Source organism: Delphinapterus leucas, chromosome 16 (assembly GCF_059928025.1).
Source record: "Delphinapterus leucas isolate spDelLeu-1000000601 "Yukka" chromosome 16, BTC_Dleu_Yukka2, whole genome shotgun sequence".
Lineage (NCBI taxonomy): Eukaryota > Metazoa > Chordata > Mammalia > Artiodactyla > Monodontidae > Delphinapterus > Delphinapterus leucas.
The window spans coordinates 5737375-5750511 of record NC_143144.1 but is presented as its reverse complement, the minus strand read 5'-3'; the positions used below and the strand labels follow the sequence as shown (position 1 = coordinate 5750511).

The 13137-nt window shown below is 42.6% G+C and overlaps 1 protein-coding gene across 9 annotated transcripts in view; it reads left to right on the top strand.

The window, feature by feature from the left end:
• Positions 1-13137, top strand: part of TTC13 (tetratricopeptide repeat domain 13) — a 93569-nt gene that overhangs the window by 69116 nt on the left and 11316 nt on the right. For all 9 annotated transcript variants that reach the window (XM_030763509.2, XM_022553189.3, XM_022553188.3 and 6 more), the window contains 8 exons: positions 1223-1364; positions 1662-1836; positions 3849-4005; positions 7487-7617; positions 8574-8706; positions 9547-9639; positions 12002-12085; positions 12917-13001. In XM_030763509.2, coding sequence (XP_030619369.1) covers positions 1223-1364; positions 1662-1836; positions 3849-4005; positions 7487-7617; positions 8574-8706; positions 9547-9639; positions 12002-12085; positions 12917-13001 — 1000 coding nt within the window. The remainder of the gene's footprint in view (positions 1-1222; positions 1365-1661; positions 1837-3848; positions 4006-7486; positions 7618-8573; positions 8707-9546; positions 9640-12001; positions 12086-12916; positions 13002-13137) is intronic.

Genomic DNA, 13137 nt, shown 5'->3' with positions numbered 1-13137 from the left:
TTGAATAGTGGCATTATAAGCTGCTGAGTTACAGACGCTGCTGCCTTTTTAGGCAGTAACTAAGGTTAATACCCACATCACTAGGATCTGTTTGAAGATTCCTAGAATTGCGGGATGGAAATGTTACAGTTATGATGCATCTCAGTAGGGTATGAGTAGTTGTGCCTGGACCCTGGCTTCCTGACTACATGCATTGCCCTGACCAGCAAAGCCATTCTGACTTCTGGCTTAAAATTTTTTTTAACATTCTGACTCGTGTAAAGGTGCTATAAAAAAGTTAGGAAAGAGAGAGACAGTCATGGAAATCCCCTGTTAAACCCTGTTAGGTGCCTTATTCAGGAAGGATTACATTTAAGAGCTTATTTACCTGATGCCATCGTTGGAAAAGCTCTCATACTAACTTGGACAAAGCGTGTTTGGATTTGTTCTAGGTTTAAGGGATGATATTTATCCTTCCTGTCCCACGAAATTGTTGGGTATATAAATTGAAAACAGATTTGAAAACACCTAGTAAATAGTAAAGTGCTGTAGAAATGTAAGTGGGTGTTATATATATATTTTTTAAATCTTCATTATTTATAGAAAGTTGACATATGGGATATTTTGAAGGTTCTTCAATTATTTATAAAAATGTTGATATATAAAAGAGGGCAAGGCTGGTCAGTAATAACCATTTCCACTCTGAAATGATCACAATTCTGAAATATACTTCTTATTTCAGAATTTTAAAGTAGATAATGATTTACTGGATTTTAAGTGAAGTACCTTCAGTGACAGAAAAAATTAAATTATAAGCCTATGAATTTGATTCGCAATGTTATACCTCTGTATGATTATAACCTACTTACTTTTTTCCAAAGGAGAAACATATGTTTCTATCCAGATAACTAAAATTTACACAAAGATTTTTTAGGGGTTGGAGCTGATCACGAGTTGGGGAAAGGGATTTGAATAAGCATTTGTCTTTGGAAATCAATAAATTAATTTTCCCCCAAAGAATTTCAAGAGCTCTGTGGTGATCCTATAATCTGGTAAGATTTAGAAAAAGCAAGTAGGATGTGATGCGTCAAAGGCTAAGCAGCTATAAAGTGGTAAAATAAAAAAGCAAACACCCACCTTAAAGTATCGTATTTGTAGATTGAACCATAATTCTGAGGATAACTTATTCTGTATGTTTACTGAAATGCCTATACTATGTTCATTGCTATTGTTAAACACCTAGAGAGCTGGGCAATTTTGAAGCAGCCACTGAGAGCTTTCAAAAGGCTCTGTTGCTGAACCAAAATCACGTGCAGACCCTCCAGCTTCGGGGAATGATGCTTTACCACCATGGCAGCTTGCAGGAAGCCCTTAAGAACTTCAAGGTGAGCATCCGTAAGTGAGAAGCAGTGTAACTGCAATTCTGCATCATTCTTCAACAAAGTTCAGTGAAGTGAATGGGGTCAGCGGGGAGGGCGGGCAAGAATAGTGCTTATACTTCAGCAGAAAGAAAGAGGAAAAAACCATGGCCTGGTCCTGTGGACTGACTTACTGAGGATGTATTTGGTCTGATTTAACCTGGAGAGAAGACTTCCCTAATTCCAGATTAAAGAAGAAAGTACTTTAAAGTTTCCTTAAACTGTATCGATTCTAATACAGCATTTTCTCCTTCGATGCCTCAGCGGTGTCTGCAGCTGGAACCGTATAACGAGGTGTGCCAGTACATGAAAGGACTCAGCCACGTAGCAATGGGACAGTTTTATGAAGGGATAAAAGCACAAACTAAAGTTATGCTAAATGACCCTCTCCCAGGCCAGAAGGCCAGCCCAGAGTACCTTAAAGTGAAGTATCTCCGAGGTAAGTCAAACAGCTGCAGAATCACTGACGCTGAGTGCTTGGAGTAGGAGTGATACTGCTTGTGTCTCTGATGTTCCGTGTTAGGCAGTTGAGTCTCAGAGCAGCTGCGTGACTTGTCCTCAGCTGCCCCTTGGCTAGTGGTGGTATCTGGACTAGAGGGACGAGCCCATGTCTTCTAAAGGCCGATCCAGTGCTTTTTTTTTTCTTTTTTCCCTCTTCCTCACATTTTTTCTTTCTAAAGTTAAAAAATTTTACTTATGCCAAAAAAACATATTCCGACCTAAATGTGACAATCATCTGGGTATCCATGACTTGTCACACCTCATCCAGAGATATAGGAATGACAGGAAAGGAACATTTTATGAGGTTTATACTGTTAAATAAAAACTTGGTATCTTTGAACTGTCATTCCTTCATATCAGAATTCCCACATAGTTTGGAGAATTTAAATTGAGATGAAGAAGAAAGCAGATCTTTGGGTTATCCTTTTATTAGTCAGTCTTACCCTTTCTCTGCCATACACAAAGACATTTTTGTTTTTCATATAAAGCCCAAATCTTTACTTTTATTCCTTCTCTTTCCTTTATCATTAGCCCTCTGTACTAGCACTGTCCAAGTGAAAACATTTACAAGCCATGTGTGTAATTTTAAATTTCTAGTAGCCACATTAAAAAAGTAAAGGCGAACGGGTGGAATTCATTTTAATAATATATTTTATCTTATTTAACTTGGTACCTGCACAATATTAGTTCAATATATAATTAATATGAAAGCACTCTTTATTGGATGTTTTACAGTTTTTGGTACTAGTCTTTGAATATGGCCTATAATTTACACTTACAGTTCATCTCAATTTGGACGCTAAATTTTCATTGGAAATACTTGATCTGAACGTAGATTTCATAAAGTTTAAAGTTGTAAAAGTAGACTGATATACGTAAGTTGTTCCAAACCTGCGGCAGTTTTCTAATAATTGAATAAAATATCAGTTTTAAGTTTAAATTACTTCAAATTAAGTAAAATCTAAAGTTCAGTGCCTCAGCCGCACTAGTCACCCCTTCAGTTGTCAGTAGCCGGCTGGCTAGGGATTACCTTTTCGATAGCACAGCTCTTTACTCTAAATTGTAATTCCCTCTATTTTCCTGGTTTAGGAGAACTTGGACTTGTGGACTATAGACTGAAGCTGGGGGCACTCCATATCCTGGTTTTTTTCTACACCGCGTCCCTAGAGATAAGCAGCAGTTGGTCAGTCAGTTGATGACATCGCATACGTAGTCCGTAGATCTATTAGTTGAGAAGGAAGCAGGCTCTGTCTAACACTGAACTTGCATTCCCAGACTCTGGAATCGAATAGTGAGATCTTTGGTGTTGCTTATGGAAAGGTGGTTAAAATTTCGCCGAAGTGGACCCTGATTGGCTGGCTTGTATTTGACCCTGGTAACTCAAGTCAGTGGCAGGCCACCTCCGTTATCATATAAGAGTGACTTGCTAAAATTTGGAGTCTCCATTTAGAATTCTTGTAATTTTTTAAAATAAATTTATTTATTTATTTACTTTTGGCTGCGTTGGGTCTTCGTTGCTGTGCGCGGGCTTTCTCTAGCTGTGGCGAGCCGGGGCTACTCTTCATTGCGGTGCGCCGGCTTCTCATTGCCGTGGCTTCTCCTGTTGCGGATCACGGGCTCTAGGCGCAGTGGGCTTCAGTAGTTGTGGCGTGTGGGCTCAGTAGTTGTGGCTCGCTGGCTCTAGAGTGCGGGCCTAGTAGTTGTGGCGCACGGGCTTAGTTGCTCCGCGGCATGTGGGATCTTCCCAGACCAGGGATTGAACCTGTGTCCCCTGCACTGGCAGGCGGATTCTTAACCACTGCACCACCAGGGAAGTCCCAGAATCCTCGTAATTAAATAACGGTTTGTTATGAAGTATTTGTACAGACTGGCCATAAAAAATTACAGTTAGCTATAAAAACCGTCTCTTTGGCATATCCGGGTGTGTCAGATCCCATTTCCCATCTGCAGAGTATTCTCGATATCTTCATGCCCACCTTGATACTCCCCTTACGGAATATAACATTGACGCGGACCTGCCCGGGAGCTTTAAAGACCACTGGGCTAAGAATCTGCCTTTCCTCATAGAAGACTACGAAGAGCAGCCAGGGCTGCAACCCCACATAAAGTGAGTGCTTTATTTATTTGTTTATTTTTTACATCTTTATTGGAGTAGAATTGCTTTACAATGTGGTGTTAGTTTCCGCTGTACAACGAAGTGAATCAGCTAGACGTACACATATATCCCCACACCCCCTCCCTCTTGCGTCTCCCTCCCACCCTCCCTATCCCACCCCCCTAGGTGGTCACACAGCACCGAGCTGATCTCCCTGTGCTATGCGGCTGCTTCCCACTAGCTATCTCTTTTACGTTTGGTAGTGTATATATGTCAGTGCAACTCTCAAAGTGAGCGCTTTAAGTGAAGATTTTTTTTTTCTTTTTCAACACTGAGCTGTAAGTTCATCATAATCTCTCTTGGTCAGTAGTAAATGGCTTTCTATTCATGTTTCTGATGAATTTATTTTTGAATTGGATATGTCCGCAAATATTTCTTTTAGCTTACCTTTGGGCATCGTCTTTCCTTTTAGCGCGACATTCCCTGCTAATGTGGGGTAACTTCAAATGTACTTATACTTCTTGGTAGCGTTTGATATGCATTATTCCTTTACCATGTTACTTTAAAACAAATTTCTTAACATATTAAAAGTCTGAAATTACAGCACTGGCCAATACTGCTGCAATATGGCAAAATGGATATGCTTAAAAGGCTATCCCATTACAGAACAATTAGATTTAGAACAGAAATTAATTCCTGGCAGTCTAGCAGTGTCTTAAAAATTAGGAAAAATCTGTAAAGATCAGCTCCCTCTATGCCTAAAAAGAAAGAAAAGAGAAAGTATTCAAACTACAGTGATGGACGGTAAACACATTTTAACGGAAGAAGGCATCCTATCCAGTGGAGTGCCTTGAGGCATGGCAGGGTGGGTTTGTTGACCTTCAAAGGGCTAAAGTGATCCCATATTGGAGGCATTCCCAGGATCTCAACAGAAGCAGACGCAGATCCTTCCTGGGGAGAAATTAGTGCCCATTTGTACCCCCAGTATTCCCACAGATTAAGATCATGAGTGTGAGAATGAAAACCAAGATGACCGAAACCATTTGTGAGAATCAACAGAAGCCACAAACAATAGACTTTGACCCTTAAGGACTTCAGATATTGGAATTGTTGAAAACAGACTCTACGATAACTCCAAATGAAATGCTTGAAGAAATTATTAAGAGATCACAAACATGAGGAAGAGACATGAGATTATAAAAAATGACCAGACAGATGCCACAGACCCACATGCCGCAGACCAAAAACATAAGCTCTAGGAATAGAAAATATAATCACTGAAATGAAGAATTCAGTATACTGGCTAAAAAGCAGATTAGATATAGCTGAGAGAAAATTGCAGAATTGGAAGACAGAGCACAGAGAGTCAAGGAGTTAGAAAACTTGAAAGAGAGCAGGTACGTAAAATGTAAGAAGGGCTAACACTTGTGTGTGTGATTGAAACTCCCGAAGGAGAAAATGGAGGAGAGGCAGTATGTGAAGAAATAATGGCTAAGAATTTTCCAGAACGAAGGAAACACATTCATAGATTTTTTTTTAAAAAAGCAGGGTAAACGAAAAAAAATCCACTCAGACACATCATAAGTAACTGGAGAACACCTAAGGTAAAGAGAAAAATCTTAAAAATAGGAAAGTCATATCACCTACTTAGGGTCAATTATTGGACTGACTGTAAACCTTTCAACACCAACAGTTTCTGCAAATAAAAGTCAAACAGCTGATTAGAAAAGTGCAAAAGACATGAACAGGTAATTTCATCAAGGGGAAAACATGAATGGCAAGCATATGAAAAGATGCTTCAGTTCATAAATCTATAAGACCACATGAGATGCTTCACCCACTAGGTAAACAAATATTAGCAATACAAAGTCTGATAATAGTAGTATTGACCAGGAGGAGGATATGGGGAAATTCCTTACACTGGGGGATAAATTGCTCCATGAACTTCTGCCAGCAGTTTGTCCTTATTGTGTAAAATCGAATATTTGCACGTCCTACAATCTTTAAGTTCCGCTCCTGTGTATATTCAGGAGACAACCATGTACCTGTGCACATGTCTGCTTGGAGACCTGTTGATAGCAGTTTCTTTGTTCACAACTGAAAACGAAATCATCCCAAATGTTCATGAACAGAAAAACGGATAAATGAGATACTGTCACATAGTGGGGTATTATACAGCAGTATAAACAAATGACCCAAGCAACAGTGTGGACTAATTTTGAAATATAAAGTTGAGTAAAAACAGCAAGTTGGTACACTGCAGGGTCACATCATTTTCCCCGTAGAGCTCATAAGCAAAACCATAGAATATATTGTTTAGGGATATGTCAAGGAATCGTGAACACAAAATTCAAGATAAGTTACCTCTTCCTGGGAGGCAGGAGGATAGGACAGGAAAGTGGCATACAAGTAGGTAGAGCTACATAATTGTTCAGGTCCTTTCGTTGAGTAATGAGGTTGTATGCTTTTGTAAGTTTCAATAATCAAGATAATAAAAACCAAATAGATTGCTCAAAGAGGTATGTATGTCCTCTAGCACCCCTTTTTAGAGAAATACTTATGTGCAGGAAAGCGGGGGCGCCTGAAGGGCTGTCCTTGGAGAGGCCTGCTCACCAGGCTGGCCCTGGGCTGGCGTCTGGGAACGGGGATTTCGGGATCTCCCCCTACCCCCAAGTGCCCAGAGCTAAGAATGGCTCCCAGCACCTGCGCCATGTGTGTGAACAGTGTGGTTCATGCTGAACACCTGCCCTCCTCTGGGGGCCTAGGGTACCTGCAAGGCAGGGGTGCTCACGTGGTCAGCCCCCAGTACAATCCCTGGGCACGGCGTGGCCAGTGAGCGTTTCACTCGGGGAATTAGTGCCACGTGTCTCCCCAGGGTCCTGGAAGTGCGCCTGGATTCCTCTGGACCTCGCCCCACGTGCCTTTTCCCTCTGACGATTGTGCTGTGTCCTCAGAGCCACGAGTACAGCTGTACACAGAGCCTGGGAGTCCTCCTAGTGAATTACTAAACCCTTGGGGACGCTGACACAGCCTGTAACTTAGAATTGCAGTCTTTGTTATGAAAACTTTTAGCAGGTTGGCGGGTAAACAGTAGCAGTCACATACACAGTCCCAAGTACACTTGGCATCATGTAACTTGGGGCCGGAGCAGGAGATGGACGTAGGGTCGGGTTTGGTTGCTTGTCAAAAGAGGCAGTCCCTGTGTTCTGGAGAGGTTTACAGAACAAATAAGGCTCAGACGTGTCTTCTGAATTGCAGACTAGTTATCAGCGTTACTAACAAGCACGTGACAGCGACTGTACACACACACTGTCATGAAGAGTCCTGCTTTGAATTCGTGTCTGGTTGGGTACAGACCACTGAAGTAAAGATCATGTGGTCAGAAGTTCCTTGATTATTTTTGCAGTGGAAGAAGCGACTGCTTTTCAGGTGAAACTGGATAACCAGATATCTGTGGTAAAAGACTTTATCATGTACGTAATGTTTCTTCCAGAGACGTGTTACATCAGAATTTTGAGAGTTATAAGCCCGAGGTCCAAGAGCTGATTTGTGTAGCTGATCGTTTGGGATCTCTGATGCAGTATGAAACACCTGGTTTCCTGCCAAACAAGAGAATACACAGAGGTATTTTAAAACTATCTGAAAATGGAAGTGTTTATGACAGAGGAGCTGAGGATTGGTAAAACCACGTTGTACTTTTGAAAAGAATCGTATGTTGTGCTTACTGAAAATCTCCATGTGATCAGAACAGAAATGTATAGATTCATTCACACTGAATTCTGAGAGAAGAGTGCTTCCAACTTTGGCTCTTATGCTGTTGCTTTGGTGTAGATGTAGGAGGTAGGTCTTCAGTCATTGCTGTAAATCAGACAGCTCATCCACCAGAGCTGTCTCCTTACTGTAGGGTGAGGAGGGATTTGAACCTCAGTTCTTTCAGGATTGGGAGCAGACAAGTGTGAGGTTGCCTCCAATTTCCTCTGATAGAGTTGAGCTTTAGTCAGGCCATCATGTAATGCATCTATGGTCCTGTTAAATTACCAATACTTGTGATTCTTTTTGTTTCCCCCGGTTTATTTTAATTTTTATTCTTTTTTTTGCCTTTAAAATTTTTTGTCATTTTTTTTAACATCTCTATTGCAGTATAATTGCTCTACAATGCTGTGTTAGTTTCTGCTGTATAACAAAGTGAATCAGCCATATGCATACGTATATCCCCATATCCCCTCCCTCTTGCGTCTCCCTCCCACCCTCCCTATCCCACCCCTCTAGGTGGTCACAAAGCACCGAGCTGATCTCCTGTGCCAAGTGGCTGCTTCCCACTAGCTATCTACCTTACATTTGGTAGTGTATATATGTCCATGCCACTCTCTCAGTTCGTCCCAGCTTACCCTTCCCTCTCCCCGTGTCCTCAAGTCCATTCTCTACGTCTGCGTCTTTATTCCTGTCCGGGCCCTAGGTGCATCAGAACCATTTTTTTTTTTTTTTTAGATTCCGTGATTCTTTCGCCGAGTTGTCGGCGAAGATCATTCCCTCTAAAGGGTACCTACAAACTCTGTTTTCCCCACATTTCCTTCTTTTAGCCATGGGTTTGGCAGCCTTAGAAGTCATGCAAGCTGTACAGCGTACGTGGACCAGTTCAAAGGTTCGAATGAATGGGAAAACGCGGCTGATGCAGTGGAGAGACATGTTTGACATCGCAGTGAAGTGGAGACGGTAACTGACGTTTCAGTGAAAATAAGCTAGACGTCTTATCATTGTCAGAAAATGTTAAGTCTCCTCTAGTTCACAGGTTTTGAATCCCATTTTATTTACTAATAATTGGCCTTGTAAGTTATGTTTTCCTCTCTACAGTTTGTCAGAAATTCCTGACATCATTATTCTTTGAAATACACTCGGCGAATATTTATGAAATAGGAATTGATCGTTGCCGTGCTTCCGAGCACATTTTTAAGTGAGGTGTTGTAGAAAAAGCGGTCTCTCTGGAAGAGCATATCGTTCATTACCTGTGGTACCTTTGAACGAGCTTCAGTGCACCAGTCTTCTTATGCTTGAAGTGCGGGCCTGGCCAACCAGCTACATTTTAGAGGGGGAACCGCTGATACTCATTTTCATGAGAAAAATTCTGCTCTGCTAGCAAACCTGTACTGACGTCTTCCTTGGCCCAGTTAGAACATCTTTTTGGAATTTGCAGGTTTGTGTTTCATACTTTTAGATGTAATGGACTGAGCAGTTGTTTTCCAAAGACCTCTACATGTTTTATTTTGAAAGCTTTTGAACATTTCTAGGTTTTATAAGGTCTTCATTTATTTATTTATTTATTTATTTTTGCGGTACGCGGGCCTCTCACTGTTGTGGCCTCTCCCGTTGCGGAGCACAGGCTCCGGACGCGCAGGCTCAGCGGCCATGGCTCACGGGCCCAGCCGCTCAGCGGCATGTGGGATCTTCCCGGACCGGGGCTCGAACCCGCGTCCCCTGCAGCGGCAGGCGGACTCTCAGCCACTGCGCCACCGGGGAAGCCCAGGTCTTCGTTTTTCAATAAGCTCTCTTTTACAGGATTGCGGACCCAGACCAGCCAGTGTTATGGTTGGATCAGATGCCAGCGCGAAGTCTTAGCAGAGGCTTTAACAACCACATCAATTTGATCAGGTATGAACATTCTGTTTATCTTTCCTGTTCTCATAGGAGTTTATTTTAAATCGTCAGTTCATGGAGACCACGAGCAGCCCAGTGCTCCCTCCTCGGTGACTTTTTGACACAAATCAGCTCTGCACCTGCAAGGTCCTTCCCGCATTCCTTTGAGCTAGCCTGGTTGCGGAAAGAAATGCTGTGCCCCTTCTCCAGGCTCTTTGCCGCAGAACTCAAGTGAAGGGTAGAGTGCCAGATTTTTGCCTAGATGTCAGTCTTTAAAGGGCCCTAAAACATCATAGAAAGTAATTAGATGGAGAATATTACATTACCATAAGATCCCGATAATATCGGGAGTTCTTGTGGTGAGGGGGAAAACTCCCCCTTCCAACCCTGCAACACCCAAGGCGGTTGGATGAAAAACGCTGTCTGGGTGCTAAGCTGCCTTCCTGGGAGGATGAGCCAGGTTAGCTGGAGAGCTTTTGTTTTGTCCAGAGGCTCTGGCAAGTTAGGGGCGTGGGTGAAGTGCTCACCTCGTTACCGGACCCTTCATGTGCTTAGCCACCCTCTAGATATATGATGAGCAAATATTAAAGAGTATCAGCTTCAGTATCAGACCCACTGAATTTAATTTTAGGTAAATTTTACACCTGTGGTAGTTGTGTCACATCTAAAATGCTTCGAATTCCAGAACCCTGAATCAAGAAAATAGTATAGTATACAACTTTGACATTTAAGTTTAATGGAAATGTTCTTAAGACATTTATTTTTTTAATTCCTAGAAAATAAATTTCCTTTCCCCTTGTGACTTGTATATTCCTGTTTCTTGCAGAATAATTTGTGACATTCACAGGTAGACTCAACTAGCTTTAACTAAAGGCCACTCTCCATGTGCTGTGCAGCATGATGGTGATTTAGCCGTGAAGTACAGCCTCTCACGGCAGAAGGCTTGTAGCTTAGTGACGAAGATGGACCTCACTAAGCTATGAGCCTACCGTGTAGTGTGTTAAGAGTGGTGGTGGTCACGTGTACAGGATGCCGGAGGGCGGGGGTGGGGGGTGGGGTGGGGGTGGGGGTCCCAGTCCAGCCTTCAGGTGATGCTGTTTGGAAAGATGGCAAGCAGAGAGGTGGGTGAGGCATGGCCGCACCTGTGAGTCAGGCATGGCCCCACCTGTGAGTCAGGCATGGCCCCACCTGTGAGTCAGGCATGGCCGCACCTGTGAGTCAGGCATGGTCAGGGAGGTATCACTAATTCATTATGACTGGTGGTTAGTTTATGATTAAGGGGCTGTCAGCAGTCGGGGCTGGAAAGACAGGCAGAGGCTGAAACATAAACAGCTTTTTTCCCCCCAAATATAGCTAACATATCCATGCTCAGGCACTTTTTGTCCTGAAATAAAAGAGAGTCATTCAGAGATCAGAAGCAGAGAAGTGAGCTGAACAGATTTACACATTTGGGTGATCACTTTGGCCACAGGTGGCAGAATAGATGAGAGGACAGCGACTTCCCTTGGAGGCGTGGGACTGGTTAGAAAGTTCTGGAACATTCCGGTGCACTGGTCCCGAGGTCTGGAAAGCTTTGTGGAAGTGAGCTGGAGGGGAAGAGTGGATACTGAGAAGGCAGGGTCGGAACACTGGGGGTGGGTTAGAAGTGAGGGCGAGCGTGAAGCTGCGGGTAGGCGGTCCCATTGCCGAGCGGGCACGCGGTCCCATTGCCGAGCGGGCACGTGGTTGCCCCAGTAGGCCAGGAAGCCCCAGGGCAGAACGTAGGTGAACACGCTGGGGAGCTGGGGTGAGTTCCTGAACCTGAGGTTTGACTCGCCTGCGGGGAGTCCAGGGAGCGGTGCCCGGGAAGCAGTTGGCTATGTGTGTTGCCGGACACGTGCGTCAGCTGGATGGGTACATCGGCGTGTTGGCTGTACGTGAGGTTCTGGGAGAGTTTTAAAAATGGGGGTGGGGATAGAAACGGGAGGAAAATACTATTTAGAGTGGTAGAGGAGATGAAGACAGCTACTAAGCTGGACAGCAAGAAGGAGTATTAGCCCCTAGTGCTATCAGGAGCCCCAAGGGGCAGGAGGGAGCATATTGCCGAAAAAGGGAAAGGATCCATAAGGGGATACAAGTCTGAGCCCCGTTTAAGTACCTGAGGACTTTTCTTCCTGTTTTGGCATCTCCAGGGCTGAGTTTGGTGCCTTTCCCACCAGCATAAGCCCAGTCGCTGACCATCAGTCTTGCTTAGACAGGTGTTTGTTTCTCCCGTTCTTTGGCTGCAAACAAGCGAATTTCCCAGCTCTCTTATTGTCCTTTTGAATTAACTTTGAAATTAAATATTGTGTGGAACATATTTCTTTGTAAAAACATTCTTAATTGTTTTTTCTTACAGGGGTCAGGTGATCAACATGAGATACCTGGAATATTTTGAGAAAATTCTTCATTTTATTAAAGATAGAATCCTAGTTTATCATGGGTAATCTTTCAATTTTCTTTTCATAGTAATGGATAAATTTTATGTATTTTACATTAGTTATATTTATGAAACTTGAAAACCAAGCCTATTGACAGACCAAACAAAATACGTCATATTTTTACATACTGTTCGGAACCATAAAACCTTTCATAATCATTTATCAACCTTCTTTTTAAGAGCTCCACAAAATCCATGGACCTTAACCGAGTATTTTTATCTTACACACATTGCTGTGACTTTTCTAGCCTCTTTGAAAGCGTCTAGGCTTTCTTTGAATTCAAAGCAGGATGTTTCCTTGAATTTCTTAATTCGGGATTAAGTGAGGGATTTTCGCCTTAATACTCATTCTCCCTCAACTGAGAGGCAGTACAGCATTGACAGGACAGCGGACAGAATGCTGGGGAAGAAGGAATTCTGAATGTTAGCTCACCAGGTAAATATAAAATTGGTATAAGAGCTTAGTAGGGTACTTCCATTTGAGCAACTTTAGGAAGAAAAAACACTCACTTCTAATTTCATAGTTGGAATAGGAGGATCAAGGTGTTCTGACCAAGCCCAGACCCATGCATGTCCACACAGACGCTGGCTGTCCATCCTTTCAGGTTTTCCCCAGTTCACATTCTAGACAGACTGCTCTCTTGTTTCCTTAATTCTCATCTGTAGCCCAATACTCATTAGATTAAACCATCCCATTATTTCAAAACTTTGTTTGTGGTTTAGCCACAAACAAAGCCACTAGTAATTAAGGATGATTTATTTAAATTAAAGGTGAGAGCATAATTATTAATTTCTGTATTAATTTTAGTTGCCATCTCTCTTTCCCTTTTTAAGAGCTAATAATCCTAAAGGATTGTTGGAAGTTAGAGAAGCTCTGGAAAAGGTCCACAAAGTGGAAGACCTCCTTCCAATTATGAAGGTAAATTTATCATCAAAATCGCAGTAGGCGTTTTTAGGGGAAACAGTTAGTACTTTTTAAAAAAATTTATTTATTTTATTTTTATATTTACTTTTGGCTACGTCGGGTCTTCGTTGCTGGGCTCGGGCTCTCTGTA